Source organism: Typopeltis vanoorti, chromosome 2 (genome assembly GCF_054136105.1).
Source record: "Typopeltis vanoorti isolate ZY-2024b chromosome 2, IOZ_Tvanoo_1.0, whole genome shotgun sequence".
Lineage (NCBI taxonomy): Eukaryota > Metazoa > Arthropoda > Arachnida > Uropygi > Thelyphonidae > Typopeltis > Typopeltis vanoorti.
Window position 1 is genome coordinate 102,037,702 of NC_143550.1, and position 22,647 is coordinate 102,060,348.

General features: G+C 37.3%; 1 protein-coding gene across 1 annotated transcript in view; it reads right to left on the reverse strand.

Annotated features, from left to right (window-relative positions):
* LOC150109299 (protein turtle-like) overlaps positions 1-22,647 on the reverse strand; it is a 486,901-nt gene that overhangs the window by 118,457 nt on the left and 345,797 nt on the right. The window contains exon 9 of the mRNA XM_090402074.1: positions 10,689-10,800. Coding sequence (XP_090258200.1) covers positions 10,689-10,800 — 112 coding nt within the window. The remainder of the gene's footprint in view (positions 1-10,688; positions 10,801-22,647) is intronic.

The window sequence follows — 22,647 nt, forward strand, 5'->3', positions numbered from 1 at the left end:
AGCCAGGCTTAGAAATACCAAGGTTTAAGTAATACAGAGCTCATAAATATTATACTAAAACAAGTTACCAATAAGGTGCTTTGAACTTATTAAATAAAAATCTCAGGATGATAGATATATGTAGAAAGTTTTTTACCTTAGGTATAATATACGTTAAAGATACCAAGCTATTTTAAATATAAATAAACCTGGTTTTAATCCATTTCCCAAGTAAGCAAACAGACAAGAAAATCAAGTTTGTGCCTGTAAGTAGTGCAAGTCTGGGTGACCCGCATGTAGTGCAACTCGTGGTAAAGGTGGAATAAGCTCTGATCACTATTCTTAATTTTTACCCTTAATGCAAAGCACATCTCCTTGAGGAGATGTATGAGCTATGCATTAAAGGCAAGGGGCCACTACCCTGACTGGTTTCGACTTTTATTGAGGTCTCATCAGTGGGAGCCAGGCCTAAGACTTGCACTACGTGCGGGTCACCCAGACTTGCATTACTTACAGGCGCAAACTTGACTTTCTTGTCTGTTTGATTACTTGGGAAATGGATTAAAACCAGGTTTATTTATATTTAAAATAGCTTGGTATCTTTAACATATATTATACTCAAGGTAAAACTTTCTACATCTGTCTCTCATCCTGAGATTTTTATTTAATAAGATCAAAGCACCTTATGGTAACTTGTTTTGGTAAAATATTTATAAGCTCTGTATTACTTAAACCTTGGTATTTCTAAGCCTGGCTCCCACTGATGAGACCTCAATAAAGGTTGAAACCGGTCTGGGTAGTGGTCCCCTTGCCTTTAATGCATAGCATCATACATCTCCTCAAGGAGATGTGCTTTGCATTAATGGTAAATATTAAGAATAGTGATCAGAGCTTATTCCACCTTTACCACGAGTTGCCTAAGACTTGCACTACGTGTGGGTCACCCAGACTTGCACTACTTGCAGGCGCAAACTTGACTTTCTTGTCTGTTTGCTTACTTGGGAAGTGGATTAAAATCAGGTTTATTTATATTTAAAATAGCTTGGTATCTTTACACAATGCACTGTCTTTAAATATGAAATCCAAGCATGCTTGGAAGGTTGTGGGCCTTAAAGGCCTGTTAAAGCCAGTGGGATAGATAGACTGTCTTTAAATAAAATTACGAACCTGTGAACAAAGATTTCGAAGAATAGCCATGACTCAGAAATTAAGATTCTTAAATGAGCGTAGTATATCCTACAAGGGCCATACAATATCCCGAATACCTCCCAAGAGAATTCTGGTGGTGCAGTCATTGAATAAAAATAAATTTCCAGAATTCTCATGGTATGAGAGAAATCTATACGTGACCCTGAGCTGTCAATATTCTAAATTTTGCTGTTCATTAGTAGCATAAGTACCTGTAGGAACTAAGGGGAATTTGAATTAGGTCACATAAGTAAGAAGAATAGACTGTAGAGATATCGAAACGTAGCAGATAAACTGATAGTACCACATGCATAAAAGAAAAATAAGATACGAAAAAGAGAGAACACGAAAAAAAAATATTACAAGAGTAAAACCTTAATTTAATATAAACCAAAATTTCAACCTTCACATTAAGGTCATCATCTGGAACATACACATATATACAAAGAAACAAGCTGCACTACAATCTACATGGCATGCTAAAGTTACTGACCAACCATTACAACTATTGGCCTGACCTCTGGTGAAAAAAAAAACTTACTACATGAAAACTAGCATCCTATTATTATTGTTATCTATTATTGTTAGGTTACAAAATTAAATTAAGCTGGAGAGCAACTTGTTTACAAAAGGAAAAAAATTCATAAATAATAAATAAAAAAAATTACTTAATATAAGTATACATATAAATTACAACCAACAGGTATGGATAGTGGCCAATAAAAGCTGAAAATTTCTTGGTTTATAGTTTATTTGGCACAAAAACTACAAAGGTCATACTGTGCCATACTAAAGGTTACAACATTAGCATTTACAGAAACTTGTAAACAATATGTCTGTACAAGAATGTAGTTTCACAAAGCAGCATCTCTAGGTAAACAGAACTGCTGCAGAGGGCACAGCAACACACAAGGTCAGAGGTTACTACAGTAGTGCAAAAATAGTTAACAATATAAGTTAATACATAATATATGAAACACTAAGCCAAGGAATGCAGTATCTACATATATGTAAAATTATAATAGATGCCTTTATAGCAGTACAAAAATAGGCAAAAAGGGATTATTATACAATATGCACGGATGAAAATTAAATTTAGCAATGCACTATAAACAGAGAGTCCCAAAGTGAGAGTTTGCTGGAAACTATGTGGGCTGAATGTGTGCATATCCAAATTCTTGAGATTTTTATGCCACCATTGTTGTTAAGATTAGGGTGGTAATCAAAATTTCACAGGCCTCTTTAAATTTCCGTTCATACCAGGTTTTTTGTATGATGTAACAAGTAAGTACTTTTCCAATCAATTTGGTGTAGGGTGTCAAGTGCGTGATCTGAGAGGCCTGCTTCACCAAAATTGTTAAATTTAAAGTGTCATTTGTGCTCTTTTTTTTTATTTTATGGATAGGAGTTGTACATCCAGTTTCCCCAATGTAAGGTAAGTTACAGATGCAATAAATTCCAGAATGTGCCAATGGTGGGGGGGGGGGTATCCTTAGAGGAGTTGAATATGTTTTTTAATTTTAAAAGTGGTTTCAAAGTGGCATTAAGATTATAATGGTGTAGGAATTCTATTAATTTTTTCTGATAACTCTTTCTGATATCCCATACATTAAACGGTTATCAGAAAAAATTAATAGAATCCTACACCATTATAATCTTAATGCCATTTTTTTAAACAAAGATATAATTTCTTGGCAAAGTATCAAAGTATAATTTACTTTGTAACCAAATGAAAAAAACATTTTACAACTATCTCTGATCCCAGAGTATTCTAACAATAATGTAATACATCTACTTGTATATGGAAAATATGTGATCTTTCTCTCTCTCTCTCTCTTTCTCTCTCTCACTAATGAGAAACTTCAATTGAGGTCAAAACTAGTCTGGATGATGAGCTTTCCCATAATGCATAACAGTATTGTCTTATGGGATACTGAGGCAACTTATGTGAAATATCTCTATATATACAAGTAGTCTAACATGAAGACACTTCATGCATAAACTTTGTTTCTTACTTGCACTTGGGTAGTGGATTAATTATTATTATTTATTATTATTATTTGTCACCTCCAGGGAGTCCAAAGACTCATCGAGGGAGGGCATCTACTCTACAGCTCTGCTTCCACCACTCACAATCCACCAACTGACCGCAACTACACCAACGCCATCTACGGCCGACCACCACCACCACCACTGGTATTTCCACACACAATCACAAACATCCATGCCCAAGGCGGGATTCGAACCCCGCAGTCTCTTGACTGGAGAGCGGACACGCTAACCACTCGGCCAGCCTGGCTAAACAAGAATTTCTCTCCCAGTTTACAAGTAGAATTATGTTCTCCATGTCAGGGGACTAGCCTGACGATGGAATAGTTCAGTGGTAGGGCTGCTATCTTGAGGCTTCTGAACTAGCCTTCTTCTGAATTTAAACCCATAGAAGGAATAGGGTATATTGAAGGGGGGGGGGGAGAGTAGATTATAGAAGAATTATAGTAAGGATTATAGAGAGGGCATAGTTGTAAGGCCAGAAATGAAAAGATCCCATGACCTCGAGTACTCTAATAGCATAAGGGTCATAAAATAAGAAGAGTTGGCTGATAAGGCATTATAGGAAAGATTAAAGTAAGTGGATCTTCCTCAAAGTAGAAGAAGAAGAGGGATAGATCCAGCTAGGGGTCCATGGGAGTGCCACTTCCCTTACAATCAAGATGATTGGCCCTGTTGGTCCTCAAGTCCTTATTCAGTATTCGGACCACCCCACCATACACACACGCGCACGTATACCCACACATGGTGGGCTCCCCTGTCCATCAACCAGGGGATGCACTCTGTAGGGGGTTACAGTGTCTCCCAGAGGGGGCGGGGCCCTGTAACCGAGTTTCTTGCCTTTAACAGAGTTTGTTGCCTTAGTCAATACGTTGCGACCTCAGATTGTAGGTATTAGTGAGACCTGGCTATCAGAAACAGACACTAACAGGTATTGAGTGTCAAGGGTACAATATTTTTAGGAACAATAGAGAGGATAGGAGAGGAGTAGGGGTGTTGTTAATGATATCGGATGACTCGAATACAGTTAGAGTTGACACCTGCGATAGTACTACTACTAACAATATTTCATGTGTGTAGTGATTTTGAAGCCATTGATGTGAGGTGGAATCTAACAAGATCAATTACATAGTGGGGTGTTGTTACAGACCTGGTGGAATGGTTGCTAGTGATGAAGAAATGCATCACAAAATAGAAAAGATGAGTGCAAAAAGAGTAATCATAATGGGAGACTTTAATTATCTAAATATTGATTGAGTAGCAATAGAATTTCATAAGAAGAACGAAAATGCATTTATTGAACTATTACGGGACAACTTCCTCAAGCAGCATGCGGCAGAAGGAACTTGAGGGCAAAAAGTGTTAGATTTGATTATAGTGTCAGAGGGCATTTCAGTTAAAGACTTTTCTATTCTGGCTCTGGTTGGTGACAGTGATCATGCGGTACTCACTTGGGAAGTGACTAAGTTTATGAATGTTCCATTCAGAAAAGGTTACATGCTGAACTACAAAGCAGGAAATTATAACCAATTGAGGATTATACTGAGTTCAGTAAAATGGGATCAGATGCTGGGTGGAAAGAATATCGACAATGCATGGGAAGCATTTAAACAACATTTAAATGATGCAATATCAGTGTCCCCGAGAGTTCAAAGAATAAATAGAGTAGGAGTCAAATGGATGTGTAATCTTATTAAGCAAGAGATTCGTGAGAAACAGATAATTGGAAGGAATACTGTGTGCATAAGGATGACGTCTGTTATGAACGTTATAAGCAGCAGGCTAGAATAGTCAACTGTTGTATGGAAAGCAAAGTCTGAGTATGAAACTCAGACTGGCTGTGTGTGTGCTAAAGACAACCCACAAGATTTTATTGATATGCTGCAAGTAAAAGAAAGAATGAATATGAAAGAATAACTCTTCTAAATCCAGATGGCATGAAGGTTACAGATGCAGAAGAGGTTGTTCAGTTAATGAGTGCTCATTTTGTTAAAAGCTATCAACCTGGTGAATGCAACATTGAGCTCACTGTTACCTCTTCACTAGATGAAGAAACACAGGTGTATGAGGATGTAGTATTATAGCTGTTACATAAATTGTATAAGAATTCAGCAACAGGGACTAACGGGATATCAGCACGTGTGCTAAAAGAGTATTCAGCTGAACTGGCTATTCCTTTGTCTAGGTTGTTTAATATGAGTTAAAGAATTAAACAAGAATATAATTTCTTGGGAATATAATTTACTTCTTTTTTTTTTCTTATCTTGTATTGTAACATTGCCAACCTGGTTGGCAGAGTGGATAGCCTCTCTGTACTCCAAATAACAAACTGTGAATTGAAATCCCCACCCCACCCCGTGCCCTGGATGTTTCTGAATGTCTTTAGGTGAAAATGAATTTCATCATCTGGTGTAAGACCACAGCCCTGCTTATTGGAGGCTTGGAGCAAACTGAAAATGTACTATACTTGGTCTCTAGAGCATGGGAACTGAATTATCTAACCCTTAGTCTACTCATGTTACTGAATATATGATAGATTTGCAGCCTTTCATGGTGGAACTCATATAAAAAAAGCAGCTTTTTTTTACATCATTCTCTAAACTTCAAAAATATTTTGAAGTAATAGATACATTAAAGAAAATCTTTTTTCTGATTTTATTGTATCCAGTAACAATATCATTCTCAAAATAGGTATATTTTTGTAAGTTTATTTTTCACTTGGTTAGACTATAATAATAATTATTATTATTAGGTATATTTTTATTCTTTTCAGTTTTGGAAGGTTTTTTTTTTCATTATGTTATATTCAATATTTCATATTTTTAATCCTCAACAAAGGTCTGAGAAACCAGTCTGAGTAGTGACACTTCTATAATGCATTGCAATATTCTGGTTCGAGGATACATTGTGGTTGTTTGGCGAATTTGGTGCGCCTGTGAAATTGGTGATTTTTGTCTGTTTTCCTTTAGAAAATTATTGTTTTGCAATATACCAGTGTAGATTTTAGTGTATTTAGTATTTTATCATATAATTTTATTACAATATTCAATATTTAGTATACGTTTGAAATGGCACGAAAAAAAGTAAGAAATGTAATGCTTAAAAAAGCGTCACAGGCAAGAACAAGAAGGTTAGTCCTGCTAACGAGGTTATTGAGGAGGTTAATGAAAATGAATTAACCTCCAAAGTAGCGAAGTTGAAGCAGATCAACACAGAAATGATGCAGGAATTGCAAAAAGTCGAGAGGCATTTAAATGAACAGAGGGAGAAAAAGAAAGTTAAACAGGAAAATAAGCAACAAGAAAGCAAGGAAACAGGTAAGTCGAGAAATAACGAAAATCAGGTAAGTGACGTTGTTAGTAAAAAGAAAGAAGTTATTTGGTATGGTGACTCTATAATGAAACATGCTATAGATGAGCGAGTTAGAACATCGAGTTTTCCTGGAGCGAAAATTAAGAATATAAAGGAAGCAATTCAAAAACAGAAAAGAAAAGTAAATGAAATTGTAGTTGTAGTAAATACTAGCGATTTAAGTGGCAATAAGTTCAGTATGAAAGAGGTCATGAAAGGGTATAATAAAATTAAAAAAAAAAACTTCCAACATGAAAGGGTTGTTGGAAGAGGTGAGAGTGAAGAGTGAGAAAGTAAAAATCATCAGTATTTTACCTCCTATTATAATAAAAATGAATTAAGAGGAGCTATGGTGGCAAACGATTCGATGCGTAGGCTATGTAGAAGGAATGGATGTGTGGAGAGAGTTTGAGGGAAGAATGGATTTGTATAAGAGTGACGGCCTACACCCGAGCATTTGGTATCAGGAGTCTAGATAAACTAATAACTGGTATGAGCCCTAACACAGAGAGTCAGGGAAACTAAATTATAAAGGGAGGAATGGTGTGAATGTGAGTGTAAGAGTGACAATGTTATATAACTGTTTTAATGACTGGAATGGGCTTTGTCATGGAAATGTTGACAAGGAGAGAACGATTTTGGGTTTATGTTTGTCTAGTTTGGGCCCATGAAATGTCTGCAAAAATGTCTACATGTGTAAGGCATTAGAAAAGAGTAGAGATCTGCAAGTTGCAAATCATGACTCCTGCTTGTGCTCTTTGGTCTCTGGCAACTCCACCGTATATCACATTAAAATTTTCGGTTCTCATAGTTCCTTTTAATTTCTTTATTGTTTCAGTGATTACTGCAATTTTAAAATTTCTTTTATTTAATAGTTGGTCTAATTCTATTTATTTATGTGCTATTCCTCTTGCATTCCAGTTTACTTATGTGTATTATATTTTGTCGTTTCCATTTTTGTTTTACCTTTTCCATTCCAGGGTCGTTTTCCATTGATTCAATCCAATTATCTTTTTCTGTCAGCTTGCAAGTAGAATTATGTTCTCCATGTCAGGGGGGACTAGCCTGACGATGGAATAGTTCAGTGGTAGGGCTGCTACCTTAAGGCTTCTGAACTAGCCTTCTTCCGAATTTAAACCCATAGGGAGACTTTAATTATCTAAATATTGATTGGGTAGCAATAGAATTTCATAAGAAGAATGAAAATGCATTTATTGAGCTGTTGCAGGACAACTTCCTCAAGCAGCATGTGGCAGAAGGAACTTGAGGGCAAAAAGTGTTAGATTTGATTATAGTGTTAGAGGGCGTTTCAGTTAAAGACTTTTCTATTCTGGCTCTGGTTGGTGACAGTGATCATGCGGTACTCACTTGGGAAGTGACTAAGTTTATGAATGTTCCATTCAGAAAAGGTTACATGCTGAACTACAAAGCAGGAAATTATAACCAATTGAGGGTTATACTGAGTTCAGTAAAATGGGATCAGATGCTGGGTGGAAAGAATATCGACAGTGCATGGGAAGCATTTAAACAACATTTGAATGATGCAATATCAGTGTCCCCGAGAGTTCAAAGAATAAATAGAGTAGGAGTCAAATGGATGTGTAATCTTATTAAGCAAGAGATTCGTGAGAAACAGATGATTGGAAGGAATACTGTGTGCATAAGGATGATGTCTGTTATGAACGTTATAAGCAGCAGGCTAGAATAGTCAACTGTTGTATGGAAAGCAAAGTCTGAGTGTGAAACTCAGACTGGCTGTGTGTGTGCTAAAGACAACCCACAAGATTTTATTGATATGCTGCAAATAAAAGAAAGAATGAATATGAAAGAATAACTCTTCTAAATCCAGATGGCATGAGGGTTACAGATGCAGAAGAGGTTGTTCAGTTAATGAGTGCTCATTTTGTTAAAAGCTATCAACCTGGTGAATGCAACATTGAGCTCACTGTTACCTCTTCACTAGATGAAGAAACACAGGTGTATGAGGATGTAGTATTATAGCTGTTACATAAATTGTATAAGAATTCAGCAATAGGGACTAATGGGATATCAGCACATGTGCTAAAAGAGTATTCAGCTGAACTGGCTATTCCTTTGTCTAGCTGTTTAATATGAGTCTCAGAACAGGGAAGATTCCACAGGAATGGAAAGAGTGTATTGTAATTCCATTGCACAAGGGTGATGCAAAACCGAAGTAACCGACTATCGACCAAATAGTATCTCAGGAATGGTGCTGGTGAAGATTTTAGAAAAATTAGTTAGGGCTCGCATTCAGAAATGGGTTGACTGTGAATCTCTACTTTGCAATGAGCAACATGGGTTTACTAAGGGAAGGGCATGTTTTAGCCACTTGTTCAGATTCTATAACAATGTTACCATTGAACTAGACAAGTGGAAAGGATACACCATGATACTTTCGGATTTTGCTAAGGCTTTTTGACAGAATAAGAGCATGATCAGTCATGCTCTTATTCTGTCATATCTGAAGTCAGAATTCTGTCTTTTTCTGACTGCTGCATAAATTGGAGAAAATGGGTTTGGGTTATAGAATATTAGCATGAATAAGAGGATGGCTGACTGACAGATATCAAAATGTGATATATGGGACATGTGCGTCTGCAAGATTTAAGGTAACCAGTGGTGTATCACAAGGTCAGTGCTTGGTCCTTATTCAACCTGTACATTAATGATATTGGGAAGGATTTGACAAGTGATGTACGGCTATTTGCTGATGATGCAAAAATAAGTAGGGTAATCAGGAATGCTGCTGATATGCAGTACTTGCAGAATGATTTGAATAGGCTGCTATTGGGCATGGGAAAATGGGTCAGTTCAATGTCAGTAAACGTGGTCATTGACTTCGGTGTGATTAGATATCCGATGTCGTATTATATTAGTGGGATTAGACTAGAAGAAACTAATGAGGTTAGGGATCTTGGAGTGTTAATAGATAGGAAGTTGAAGTTCAGGGGCTATGTGGCAAAGATTGCAAATAAACCCAAAAGATAATTGCAATGCTAAAACGAAAATTCACATGTAAAGATAAGGATGTTTTTTTGCCTCTTTACAATTGTGTGCAGGTCTAGTTTCCATTGTGATTCTGATATATTGGAGAGAATAAAAAGGAGAGTGTTAAAAATGATATCAGGATTGTGTAATAGTGATTATGAGGACAGATGGAGAATTTGTAGAATGCAGACACTAGCAAACAGACGAAAGAGGGGGGGGGGAGATATAATTGAGACTTAGAAACTTCTGAAAGGGCCATACAGGATTTCAATTGATGAAATTTATCAATTTATGGAGGGTGGGGAAAGGACAAGAGGGCATCTTTGGAAGCTGAGAATGAAGGCTGCTAAGAAGGGGTGAGGGCTAGATTTTTCTCTCAGATGGTGGTGCATGATTGGAACGAATTGCCATTGGATGTTGTGGGTGCAAGCAGTGCGAATGAATTCAAGAATAAGTATGATAGCTGGTGTGTGTATGTAGTATGTGGCCTCCCTCAATAAGTTGCTGACTCCCTGGAGGTCTCTCTTAATAATAATAATAATAATAATATACACATCCAAAAGAAAGCATGAAAAAAAAAATTTTGAAAGCATCCTAAAGATTGCATTATGGGATGCTGAAGCAGCCTAGTCATAAAGATACTTCATGCACTAGTAGCACACTCAGGATTTAATCTTGGGGAGGGCCCCTTTGAGTAGATGATTTGAGAATACACACTACACACCGCATACGACCTATGACTGAGCATCTGCAATGATCACTAATTCATAAGTAGTATAGATATAGAAGACACGACATAACATAAATAAAAAAAAAATTCATTTTTAGAAAAAGATTTTTGGAAATTTTTCTAGTTTTTTTTCCTATTTCTTTGGGGGGTGAGCAGAGTCCTTGCCCCCCTCCCCTGGGTTTACCATTGTCATGTAAATTTTATTTGGTTAAAGGATAAAACAAAAACAATTTCTTAGAAGGTATAATTTACTTTGTAACCAAGTGAGAAAATCGTTCTAGTAGCAGACTGTATTTAAAATTATTTATTTTTCTACTCAAAAAAGATATCATTGAAAATATATATTCACATGAAAATTAAAATTTTCTAATAAATTCCTTACCAAATAACATATGTCTGTTCATAATTTCCATCATAAGCAGGAAGCCAAGACAGAGTTGCATCAAAAGCACTTGTATTAACAGTGATATTTGTGGGGGCATGTGGTGTAGTACCTAAAAGGCAGAAAAAAATGATACATTATAATCAAGAAGTGATGTTAAATATTGATTAATAATCATTTGATTTAATGGCACTAAGAACAATGATAAAATAAGATCTATGGAAGACTTCCTTTTCAGTTCAAGTTCTATAACATGAGCAGTAATATATGTTACCTAAAATATGGGCACATTCATTATTGATAGTATTATCTTGAATGTTCAATGACATGAATGCAAAATCAGTTATTATTCTGCAGGAAATTTTATGGAGAATGCATGCTTTTTTTTTAACCCATCTTCAAAATAACTCTCATAATGGTATAGCTTAGTGTTTTGAACTGTGCTCAGAAAACAATGTTTTAATGTTATACTGTTTAATTACTTTATGTAATTATGACAGATGAGAAGGATAGGCTTAATTATTTTTTTAAATTACCATTTCCCACTGCATGTTAGACTCAATGGTCTGTCATGGTCAAGTAATTTTGGCTTCTTGAAACATGAATGCTCTGAAAGGACATTTACTCCTTCATGCATTGTATTATGGTCAACTATATATGTTCTTCTGACTCATTTGCCTCTTTTGCACAATGAAAAACCTGAGGGAGGAACCCTTACACATCTGTATGAGACCTTTTCAACTCACCTTCAGTTGAAAAGCCCTGATAAAAGCTCATTGAATTCTAGTTGAGATTTGAACCAAAGTCTTTCCAACAAAAAGGCATCATAGAAATCGACTAAGCTATAGAATTTTTAATTATTTATTAAATACTAGAGTTATATCACTCCCAGACAAGAAGCTGAAAAGCCTATAGCAAATCAATGCCATATGTGGGCAGTGGTCAAGAGAAAAGTAATCTATTGATATTCTTTTTAAAGAGCTAGAGTAGTCTTCGGAGAATACTTCATAGCAAAGACTGCTGTTCCACAGAACCAAAGTAGATGGAATGAAATGCAAGATGAATGGGAGTAGAAAATTCCATGACTCAGCAATTCAACTGTATAAGGATATTGAGCATCTTGAGCATGTTGCTGTAAATAAAGGGACATATGGATGACAGTTCTTCTGAATGGTATCCACAGAATATCTGTAAAAGAGACAAAATGCAAAAACTGTCCAGCTGTGAGGCAATGGCTGGAGAGAGTTTAGGAGAGAGAGAGAGGGCATCAATTAGCTTCACTGCCCTCTGCTGAACAGCATTAAGAATTTTTAGAATGAACTTTTAAAAGCACAACCAAAAATGTGAAGGAAGTACCCAAAGTTGGGTAGTTCTTTGATCTATGCACAGTTATCAAAGTGTCAGTCTGAAAAGTGAGAACCACTCTTGATTAGTAAGCTGGGCTTTATCAAAGGTAAAAGGGAGCAAGAATTAAGGTCTTTTTTTGCAAGAAAAAAAAAAAGACAAAACTCTGCCCTGGAAGCATCAAAGGTGACTATGCCATCATCATCCCATCAAAGAATGGCATAGAGATCATTGTTTTCAGGGTACCAACAGGATGATTCTGAAGAGCGAAATGTTTGAACACTGCAAGATTTGTAAGTTATACTGTTATCATCAAAACTGTGAGTAAGGGATGAAGTCAGTAAGATGAGGTCATTTATATACAGTATATAATGAAGAGAATGGGTGAAATAATAGACCCCCTGAAAACTCCCTGTATTAACAGGAAAATTCTCCTCCACCATAATGCATAGTGCATAACCTGAGAGAAAACCAGCAATCCAGTCACAAAGGGCAGAAGGCAGACCACAAGATGACAATTTGCAGAGAGGCTCTTGATGCAAATCCATCAAATGCCAGAGAAATGTCAAGTGCAAGAGCACAAATTATCTCCAAAACTTTCTATGACACATATCTAGATGTGATGATGTAGGCAAGGAGTTCCACTGTGAATCTTGACCTGCAGAATCCACACTGGTAGTCACTGATTAGCTGACAGTTTTCCAGTTGTTGAAGAAGTCAATCACTAATGAATTCCTCTGTTACCCTAGACAGAAACAATATGAGAGCTATAGGTCGACAGCTTGATATCAGATGCCCACCCCTTTCTTGCTCTTTAGGAATAAGGTGTATATGAATTCCCCCCCCCCCATGCTGTATACTATATTATACAGAGATGATTTTTCATTGTCCATAATATAGTACAGAGATAATGAATGTCAAATGTTAGTTCAGGATGTACAATTGGTGGAATACCATTAGTACAAGAAGACATATGATGCAATGTTGTAGGAAAAATTGGAGGATTTAACCCTAGCCACCTGTGTAGGCACTTGATGAGAAGGAGTGATGCTAGGAAGTCAGCTTACCTTAGGCAATGTTGCAATACTGCCATGGGTGAGAGAGAGGAAGGATCTGCAGAATATGCACCTGATAGTCCCACAAAGGACCAGAAGCACAACTGCCATTGGCACAGCAACAAGTTTTCCACATTTAGCCCTTTCAAAGTCAGATTTAGAACTGTTAAAAATGGTTTTGCAAGTGTTGTAAGCTGCAGTATAGGCTGTGTATGGAGCTAGAGTTCCTGTCTCTTTGTCCTGAAAGGCCTCAGCACACTTTCCCTGGGAAATGGTGACCTAGATGATGGGTGGAAATTCTGACAGAGTTGGGAATGAAGATTCTCATTTCAACATGAATAATTTCTGTCACATGATTACAAAGCAGGTATCAGGATCTGAAGAATTGAAACTATCTAACTATGGAAAAGTGGAGGAAAAGTCTCATTGTTGTGCCAAAGATACAAGGCTCTTAATGGCTGAGGGGAGGGTATTCCAACTTATGAGGTCATAATCTGAATTGATAAGAGGAGAGGTTACTTCAATAGTGTACCTGGGAGGAGAAACAGCCAAGAAAATAACCACAGCTGGGTGTCTAGTGTAAACAATTCCATATGACTTCCTTTTTCTACTTTCACCGACTAGGTTGGAGGAAATGGTGCACTTTTTGTTATAAGCAATGATCAGTGGACATTTTGGTCGGAAAGTTATGCTCTAAGTCATTGCTTATAGCAAATAGTGCATCATCTCCTCCAGCCTAGTCAGTGAAAGTGGAAAAAGGAAGTCATATGGAAGGCCATCCCTGGAAGTTACGAAAGGAAACCGTGAGCAAGAGGGTGAGGAGTGGTTTCTTTGCATGGAGGGTGGTTGAAACATGAAATGCATTGCCTGATGGAGTGGTGAGAGTGAGAACGGTCAATGGGTTTAAGGAGTGGTATGGTAGACTTTGTGTTTCTTAGGGGGGGGGGGGGACCTCCTCTCGATGAATCTTGATAGACTTTGCGTTTCTTAGGAAGGACCTCCCACGATGAGTTTTGGCTCCATGGAGACCTGGGTAATAATAATAATAAAAAGTCACCAAGGAAGATGGCATCACTGTTAGGGTAGCTGGAATGTAGGAAATCAAGCTTCAAGGATAAGAATTCAAAGAAATTTGAATGATTTTCAGAAGGAGAGATGTAATTATCAAAAGCAGATAAATGGTGCATAACGAAGCAAGAAATCTTAAGTCACACAGAAGGTCAGAAAGAGGAAATTCAAGACAAGCACCCTCTGGAAATGGAGAAATAATTTCATAGTGTTCTGAATTAATTAGTAGTAAGAAATTTTACACAGTACAAGAATTTTTGAAATAGGCACATATCAGTAAACATAAGTCAGCAGCATTCTAATTTCAGCTTGAAGATTGAGTTTTGTGTTGGAATGAATCCAGTGGATATTATTATTATTAACACCCGACCTCCATAGAGTCAGAGACTTATTGTGGGAGGTATTCACTATTGCATACAATGCTCATCCAACCATGTCTTAAACTGATTCAATGTGTCCACATCCACAATACACTCAGGCAATGCATTCCACTCACCAACCACCCTCCATGCAAAGAACTTGCTTCTCACTCCTTTGCTCACAGCCTCCATAGCAATGGCCTCTTGTTCTACTTCCTTCTCCACTTCTATGAAAAATCTCTTCCATGTCTACCTGATAACAACCCCTGACCAGTTTATATGTCTCGATCATATCCCCCCCCCTTCCTCCTATTCACAAGACTCTACAACTTACATTCCCTTAATCTGTTCTCGTACTCCATATTCCAAAGACCACTGACCACCTTTGTGAATCTTCTCTGTACCCTTTCCAACATATCCTCATCACCATGAAAACCCGGAGACCAAATCTGTGCACAATAATCCATACGAGGTCTGATCAAGGCCTTATACAATGGAATCATAGCCTCTCTATTTCTGCATGTCAGGGTTCTTCGCATCATTGCCATTATGCGATGTGATGTCTTCACAACTTGTGCAATGTGACCCCTGAATTTCAGGTCCTTGTCCACCATTACTCCTAGATCTCTCATCTCCTCTACTTCTGTTAAAGTTTCCCCACCAAGTGTATACTTGGAATCCCATCGTTGTTTACCAAATCTCAAAACCTTACACTTGGCAACATTGAACTGACAGTTCCACTTACCTGCCCATTTATGCAATCTATTCAAATCCTCTTGTAAGGCATTAACATCAGCCTGACTGTATATTGCTCTCCCCAGTTTTGCATCATCTGCAAACAGCTGGATATCGCTAGTTAAACCAAACCCAATATCATTAACATACAAATTGAACAACAATGGCCCCAAAACTGACCCCTGTGGCATACCACTGGTGACCTTTCTCTTTCGAGATACTGCACCCCCATATACAACTTTCTGATACCTATCTGACAGCCAGTCACTGATCCAACACAGAAGTCTGTTATCTAATCCCATAATTTAATTAACAGCTTGTCATGTGGCAGTCTATCAAAAGCCTTTGCAAAATCCAAGTACACCACTGTATATGCATCTCCTCTGTCCAAGGTATTTGTCACCTTGTTATAGTACATAAGTAAGTTAGTGAAACATGATTTCCCTTTAACAAACCTATGCTGATAACCGCAGAGAATACCACTGTTATCAACCCATTTCTGTATCCTACTTCTCACCAATCACTTCAAGACCTTCACTACAACTCCCTGAAACATTCCCTTAAGATGCGTGGTGATATTTCATCAAATCCTATCGTCTTATTAACATCAAGGTTATTTATTTCCTCAAATACCTCCTGCTCACTCACAATTAAACTATCCTCTCCTATGTCCTCTACACTTAAGTTCCTTATGATTGCACCCTGATCAGGATGAAACACACATAAATTGATCACTGAATAACTCAACAATGTCTTCTGCAGCAGTTACCATTCTACCACTTTCATCCCTTAACTTCATCTTTCCATGATCATTCTTCCTTCTACTTGCTACATATCCAAAAAACTCTCTAGGATTTTTCTTAGCCTGATTTGCCAATTTCTGCTCATACTCAGCTTTTGTTTTCCTTACTAACTAAGTCACTCTCCTGGCTTGTTCTTTATATTCTTCATGTGACTGATTACAATTATTCATCTTGTACTTCCTCCAAAGGACTTTCTTTTTCCAGATTTCATGCTTAAGCTCCACATTGATCCATTTTACACCAACCTTATTCAGCCTTTGGGATACATTCGTACATTGATGCTGTTATGTATTTCTTTGTATATACTCTGAAAATGGGTTCGTATACACATCTAACCTGGGAACTATGAAAAGAATGAGAGAGGAAGAATTTTGTAAGGTGAAGAAGGTATCAAAGAATGATTGCATAGCTTTATATTAGGGATTTAATTGTTAGAGGTGTGGTGAATAATGTGGTGCCTAGAACAGGCTCTGCCGGTGGCTGGTTGGTTTTGATTTATTATTATTATTATTATTATTATTATTATTATGTGACACCTCCAAGGAGTCCAAAGACTCATTGAGGGAGGGCACTCAATCTACAACTCTCAATCTCCACCAATTACAGATCTGCATCATCTACACCAATGGCATCTACTGTCCACCACCACTAGTATTTTCACAGACAATCACAAACATCCATGACAATGACAGGATTTGAACCCGAAGCCTTTTGTCTGGAGAGAGCAGATATGCTAACCACTCAGCTAACCAGGCTGGCAGAATAATTAAAATTCAGAATAAAGACATCCACAAGGCTCATAACAAACAACTACCATGAGAGTAAGTTGTAAAGAACTTAGCAAGGGTTCAAGTACATGAAACTACTCACAACATTCAACCAGGCTCAGCCAACCAGGTCTGTGCTGAAGCTGAAGCAACTAAGGTTATGGGGCCAGTGTATTATATCTTCAAACTGTGTGAGTTCTGATTGGCTTGGCTGTTTTGCAGGATGAAAAATCCAAGTTTCTAGGTGGAAAAACCCTTGCAGACACAATGATATGAATAACCGAAGATCTGAGTGAAAGAAATAAACATTTGGTAATGTTTGTGGGTACAAATAACTTGGAAATAAGAAAAAGAATGTTGAAAGGGATTTACAGAAGTTGATGGATGCAGGAAAACAGTATAGTTGAGAAAATGGTTAATGTATTGCCTAGAGATTATCAAGTGGGAGATAAATCTTATTACCCAGTGTGACATGATCACCCTGTTTATTGTAAGCTTGAAAAGTTCTGTGTTCAGTCCGTAAAGCATTTCCAGATTAGCTCGCCCACAATGCTGACACTAATAATGTACTCTAGGATAATAGCCTTTTGTAGGTGGGATTCACATAAAAAAAAAACACATCCAGTAGAGAAGAAAAGTAGGGTTAATAAATGGAATGAGGAGAGAAGTGGACAATTTAAGGATGTGTGGAGAGAACTTAAAGGAAAATTGAAACCCTCATTCAAATGGGCTGCATTTGATTGTATATGTGTCATTGGACATTTAGAAATAGACAGAGGCAGGTTGTATAAAAACAGATGAAAGTTGGACATAAGGGTGAGTGAGTAATTATAGCAGGACAGAGGTCAGACTGCATAAAAGTGGGGGAGGAGATGGAAACTGGTGGTCCAAGTGGGAAGAGCATGTAGTATGCCAACTAAGGTGGAGAGAGATGATGTAGATGGGATGGCCATAAATAAACAAAGTGAGATCAATCATATCTAGAGCCAATACTGAAAGAGAACAACAGGAAGGTTGGTGAGGTCATGGACTGGACATGCTGTGCAAAGGAATAATCAGAAGAGCATGCTATATGTAATCTCATGGACAGTTATGCTTGTATATTAATATCATTAGTATCATAAATAAGGGAGCTGAGTTAATAACATTGATTAACGCAGTGTGTGTATGTCCAGAGATAACTCACATAAGCAAAACTTAATTAAATGAGTATAATATATATACAGGTGGAAATGGAAACAGAGAAATACAAAATCTTCTGGAAGGACAGAAAACAGAAGGAGAATAATGTTAATGATAACAAAGAAATTGTGAGTACTTAGGATAAAGTTGGAAAATTGGCAAAAGGTGATTTGTGATATGATGATTTATGATAGGATATTGCAATAGATCTGGGAATATGGAAAGTGGATGTGAAAATATGAAAAGTGAATATGGGAATATGAAAAATGAACCAATGGAATGGAATGAGGGAAAAACAGTCCCACTGATTAAAGGAGGCTCCAAGACAGACGTAGCAAATTATAGATCATTCAAAATCTCAGGAGTAGTCGTTAAGGTATTGGAGAAATTGGTGAAAGACAGAATTCAGGACTGGGCAGATAGAAATGTGAAAACTCTATAAGGGACAACATGGTTTTGTGAAATGTGGTCATGCTCTAGTAATTTGCTTACGTTTTACAATAAAGTGATAATGGAATTGGATAAAGGAAATAGCTACTCGGTGATGTTACTAGGGTTTGCAAAGACATTTGACAAGATTCCACACAGAACTCTGTTGCATAAATTAAAGCAAATAGATGGATATGAATCTGTTGAGAGTTTATTTTTCACTTGGTTAGACTATAATAAGTTTAGTTTAATCCTTTATCCAAGTGTGAGCAAACAAAGTTTGCACCTGAAAGTATCTTCAGGACTGGGGTAAGGTAGTGCAACACCAGGCAACTCGTTGCAAAGGTGGAGAAAGCTCTCATCACTCCTATCTCAGTATCTCCCACAATGCAAAGCACATCTCCTTGCGGATATGTGTAATGCTATGCATTAAGGCAAGGGCCACTACCCATACCGGTTTCGACCTTTATTGAGGTCTCGTCAGTGGGAGCCAGGCCCAGTAGTGGAGATACAAAGGCAGAAGTGTTGCACTACCTTACCCCAGTCCTGAAGATACTTTCAGGCGCAAACTTTGTTTGCTCACACTTGGATAAAGGATTAAACTAAACTTATTATAGTCTAACCAACTGAAAAATAAACTCTCAACATCTTTCTCTGAATCCGGAGTAATTTAATAATAAGGTTGCACACCCTTTGGCAACTCCTATAGGTTAGGATGACCTCTCATTGCTTCTGCCTTTGTATCTCCACTTCTGGGCCTGGCTCCCACTGACGAGACCTCAATAAAGGTCAAAACCAGTATGGGTAGTGGCCCTTGCCTTAACGTATAGCATTACACATATCCGCAAGGAGATGTGCTTTGCATTATGGGAGATACTGAGATAGGAGTGATGAGAGCTTTCTCCACCTTTGCAACGAGTTGCCTGGTGTTGCACTACCTTACCCCAGTCCTGAAGATACTTTCAGGTGCAAACTTGTTTGCTCACACTGGGATAAAGGATTAAACTAAACTTATTATAGGATATGAATCTGATTTGGATTAGAGGATTGCTGATGGACACATATCAAGAGTGGTTTATGGAGGAGTTGAGCCCAGGAGAAGGCAGGTGACCAGTAGTGGACCATAGGACTCAGAACTTGGTCCTCTGTTGTTTAATTTGTATATCAATGATAGAGGAAATAATTTGACACAAATATTCAGTTGATTGCCGATGATGGAAAACTGGGAAGAGATGGTAAATGAAAATGATGTAGAAATCCTGAAGGAAAACTTAAACAGACTAGTGGTATGGACAAAGGTAAATGGCTTAATGTGGTCAAGTGTAAGGTGATGCATTTTGGAAAGAAGAGATCACAAGTTGTGTACTGTACTGATGGAAATGAACTGCAGGAAACTGATGAGGCTATGGACTTGGGGGGGGGGGACTGTGGACAAGGAGCTGAAGTTTAGAGGGTATGTTGTGAAGATAGCCAAAATAGCACATCAGATTATGTGGTTGTTGACAAGCATACTAACAAATATAATATTCCCATAAGGCCATAGGCCATATCTGGATTACTGCGCACAGATCTGGACACCTGGATTTTTTGGTGGGGGGGGATGAATAAGTTGTGGAGAAGATCCAGAAGAGAGAGAGAGAGACAGAGATTGTGGTAGGTGTATAGACTGCTCCCTAGGAAAGCGGATCGACAGTCTGTGGGCTTCAAAAAGAGGAGACATTATACAAGCATATAAGTTATTAAAGGGGGTTTTATAGGATTGACAGTGAAGACTTTTTTTTAGTATGGGGCAGGAAGGGAGAGAACAAGGGGCCACCCATGGAAATTGTGTAAGAATGTACAAGGGGTGTTAGGACTAGATTGTTTGCTTAGAGGGTGGTGAATGGGTGGAATAGGTTGCCAAAAGGGATTGTAAATGACAAAGTTAATGAGTTTAAGGACAGGTATGATAGGTATTGTGTGAATAATGACAAGTGTGTGAATAGTGGATCTCCTGTGATGTCTTCTGTCTCCATGGAGATACCTGTATAATAATAATAAAGTACAATACAGTGATCACAAAATATTTGGATAAATTGGTTGGGCAAGTAAAAGGAGGATGACCCCAGGGGAAAATTCTCTATGCTTGCTGCGCAAGCTCATTAATTGAGAAATAATATTTATTTGTTAATAAATGCATGCATTTATAAGCATTCCATTTAGGCTTTTATTTTTATAGATAGAAAAGCTTGCGTGGCATGCATTTATTAATTGCGTTGTGTATCGAAGGCCGATGCTTGCTCGTCTAGTCAAAGCTGCCTTGGCTTGCTCAGTTGTAGGAGCTTCCAGGTCCTCGCAGCAGCAGTGTGATTTCATGAGCGCGCATAGCCATTTTATGTCATCTCACTCTGTTGCTTAAACACAGGCCATATGCAGTCAATGTAACTACAGCCAGTCTTTACAAGTGTGCGTGTTGCTTGGGAAAATTAAGTTTTCCTAAGCAACAACCAACTTTTTATGACAATGTTATTGACCGGTTCATAAAGAAGAACCATAGGGTAGAATTTGTATTCAAGGAGCTAAATTGAAAAAGATAGAATATCATTTGTAAAATAAATGTTGTATTTATTTTAAATTAATATATTTAAATTTCAAAATATATTTAGTTTTAAATGGTTAGTAATTCATTATTCTGCTAATCAGAATTCAATCACACCTCTCACTCCCTGAATGACAACAAGAGCAAGCATGAATTTCAAGACCAGCATTCGCCCCTGGATGACCCTAATAGCGAATCTGAATGGAATGTGAATTAGATATTTTATGAAAACAAAAGGGTAATAGTTTCTAAGGGATATCTCATTCTTAGACAGCTTGTGTTACAAAAGTATTCTCAAACTTTTTTGCTCTTAGCATAGTAAACTGTGCTGTGATTCCTCACAAATTTAAGTTCAGTGGATATTTAATGTCACAAGACTATGGTAAATTCATGGAGACTTGCAAGGTTTCCTTTCAGAAGAGACCATTTTTGTTGTTTTTATGCGCTCAAGGTCTAACATGATTTGAATGTTACATGCAGATCTGTTTATGTTATTTTTTTCCATAAAATTTTAAAATTAATCAAAAGTTATTAAATTTAATATTGATAAGTTCTGGATTTCTCCATAGATCACAAATGTTGGATTTGCATACAGTGACCCTGTAAACTGTTGTATTTCCAAAAGAAAAACTCTAGTAAATAGACAAAAATATCTGAATACTAATCATGGCCATTTATCAGATAAAGAGCACTATTTTAGCTGTTTGCTGTCATCAGAAGTGAAACAGCAACAAAAAAAGATATAGGAAAGAGAGCAGATGCTGTTGAAAATTATTGTATAATTTAATAAGCAATTTTCTTTTATTATTTTTTTTTATGATAATCCCATATATGAGAGGTTGGGCATCCTTTAGTACATTCGTATTGTGGATCGACAAGAAGGAACTTGTTCAAATTCAGCTTGAAGAGCTGTGGATTGTATTCCCTAGGAAACACATAAGATGGGACTGTTCCAGAGGACAGCAGTAGAAGGGTAAAATGAGAAGGAGGAAAAGTTTGTTCTAGAGGGTTTGGAGTTGAACTGTGAAGTACTGAGTTGTTGGTGCATGCATTTCAATGGATTGAGCAGAAGTGGAGGAATTATTTATGCCAGTTTGGATGAACATTGATTATGGAAGTATTTGTAGATGTATCAGAGACTGTGTGCCTTTGTGGGAGTTGATGGAATGAATTAGTGAGAGCTGGATCATTAATCAACCTAATTATTCTCTTTGTATTGAATCAAGTAATTTTTATGGGCTCATTTAAGGAATTGTACATCTCAGTTTGGATAAACATTGACTATGGAAGTATTTGTAGAAGAATGCAAGAATCAGAAACTGTGTGACAGTGGATGGAGTGAACTAGTGAGAGACAAATTATTAATCAGCCTAATTATTCTCTTCTGTATCAAATCAAGTAATTTTAGGGAGCTCTTAAGGGCACTATCCCACGCAGAGTTGTGAATGAGTGGAATGGGTTACCGGAGTCAGTTGTGAGTACTTTATCTGTTAATGGGTTAATGGAGAGGTAAGACAGATTGCGTGGATAGATTGGGTCTCATGTGATGAGTCTTCAGACTCCATGGAGATGCTTGTATAATAATAATAATATTAGAAGAGAAAAAAAAAAACAGGTGCATGAAGCATTGAGTAAGCTA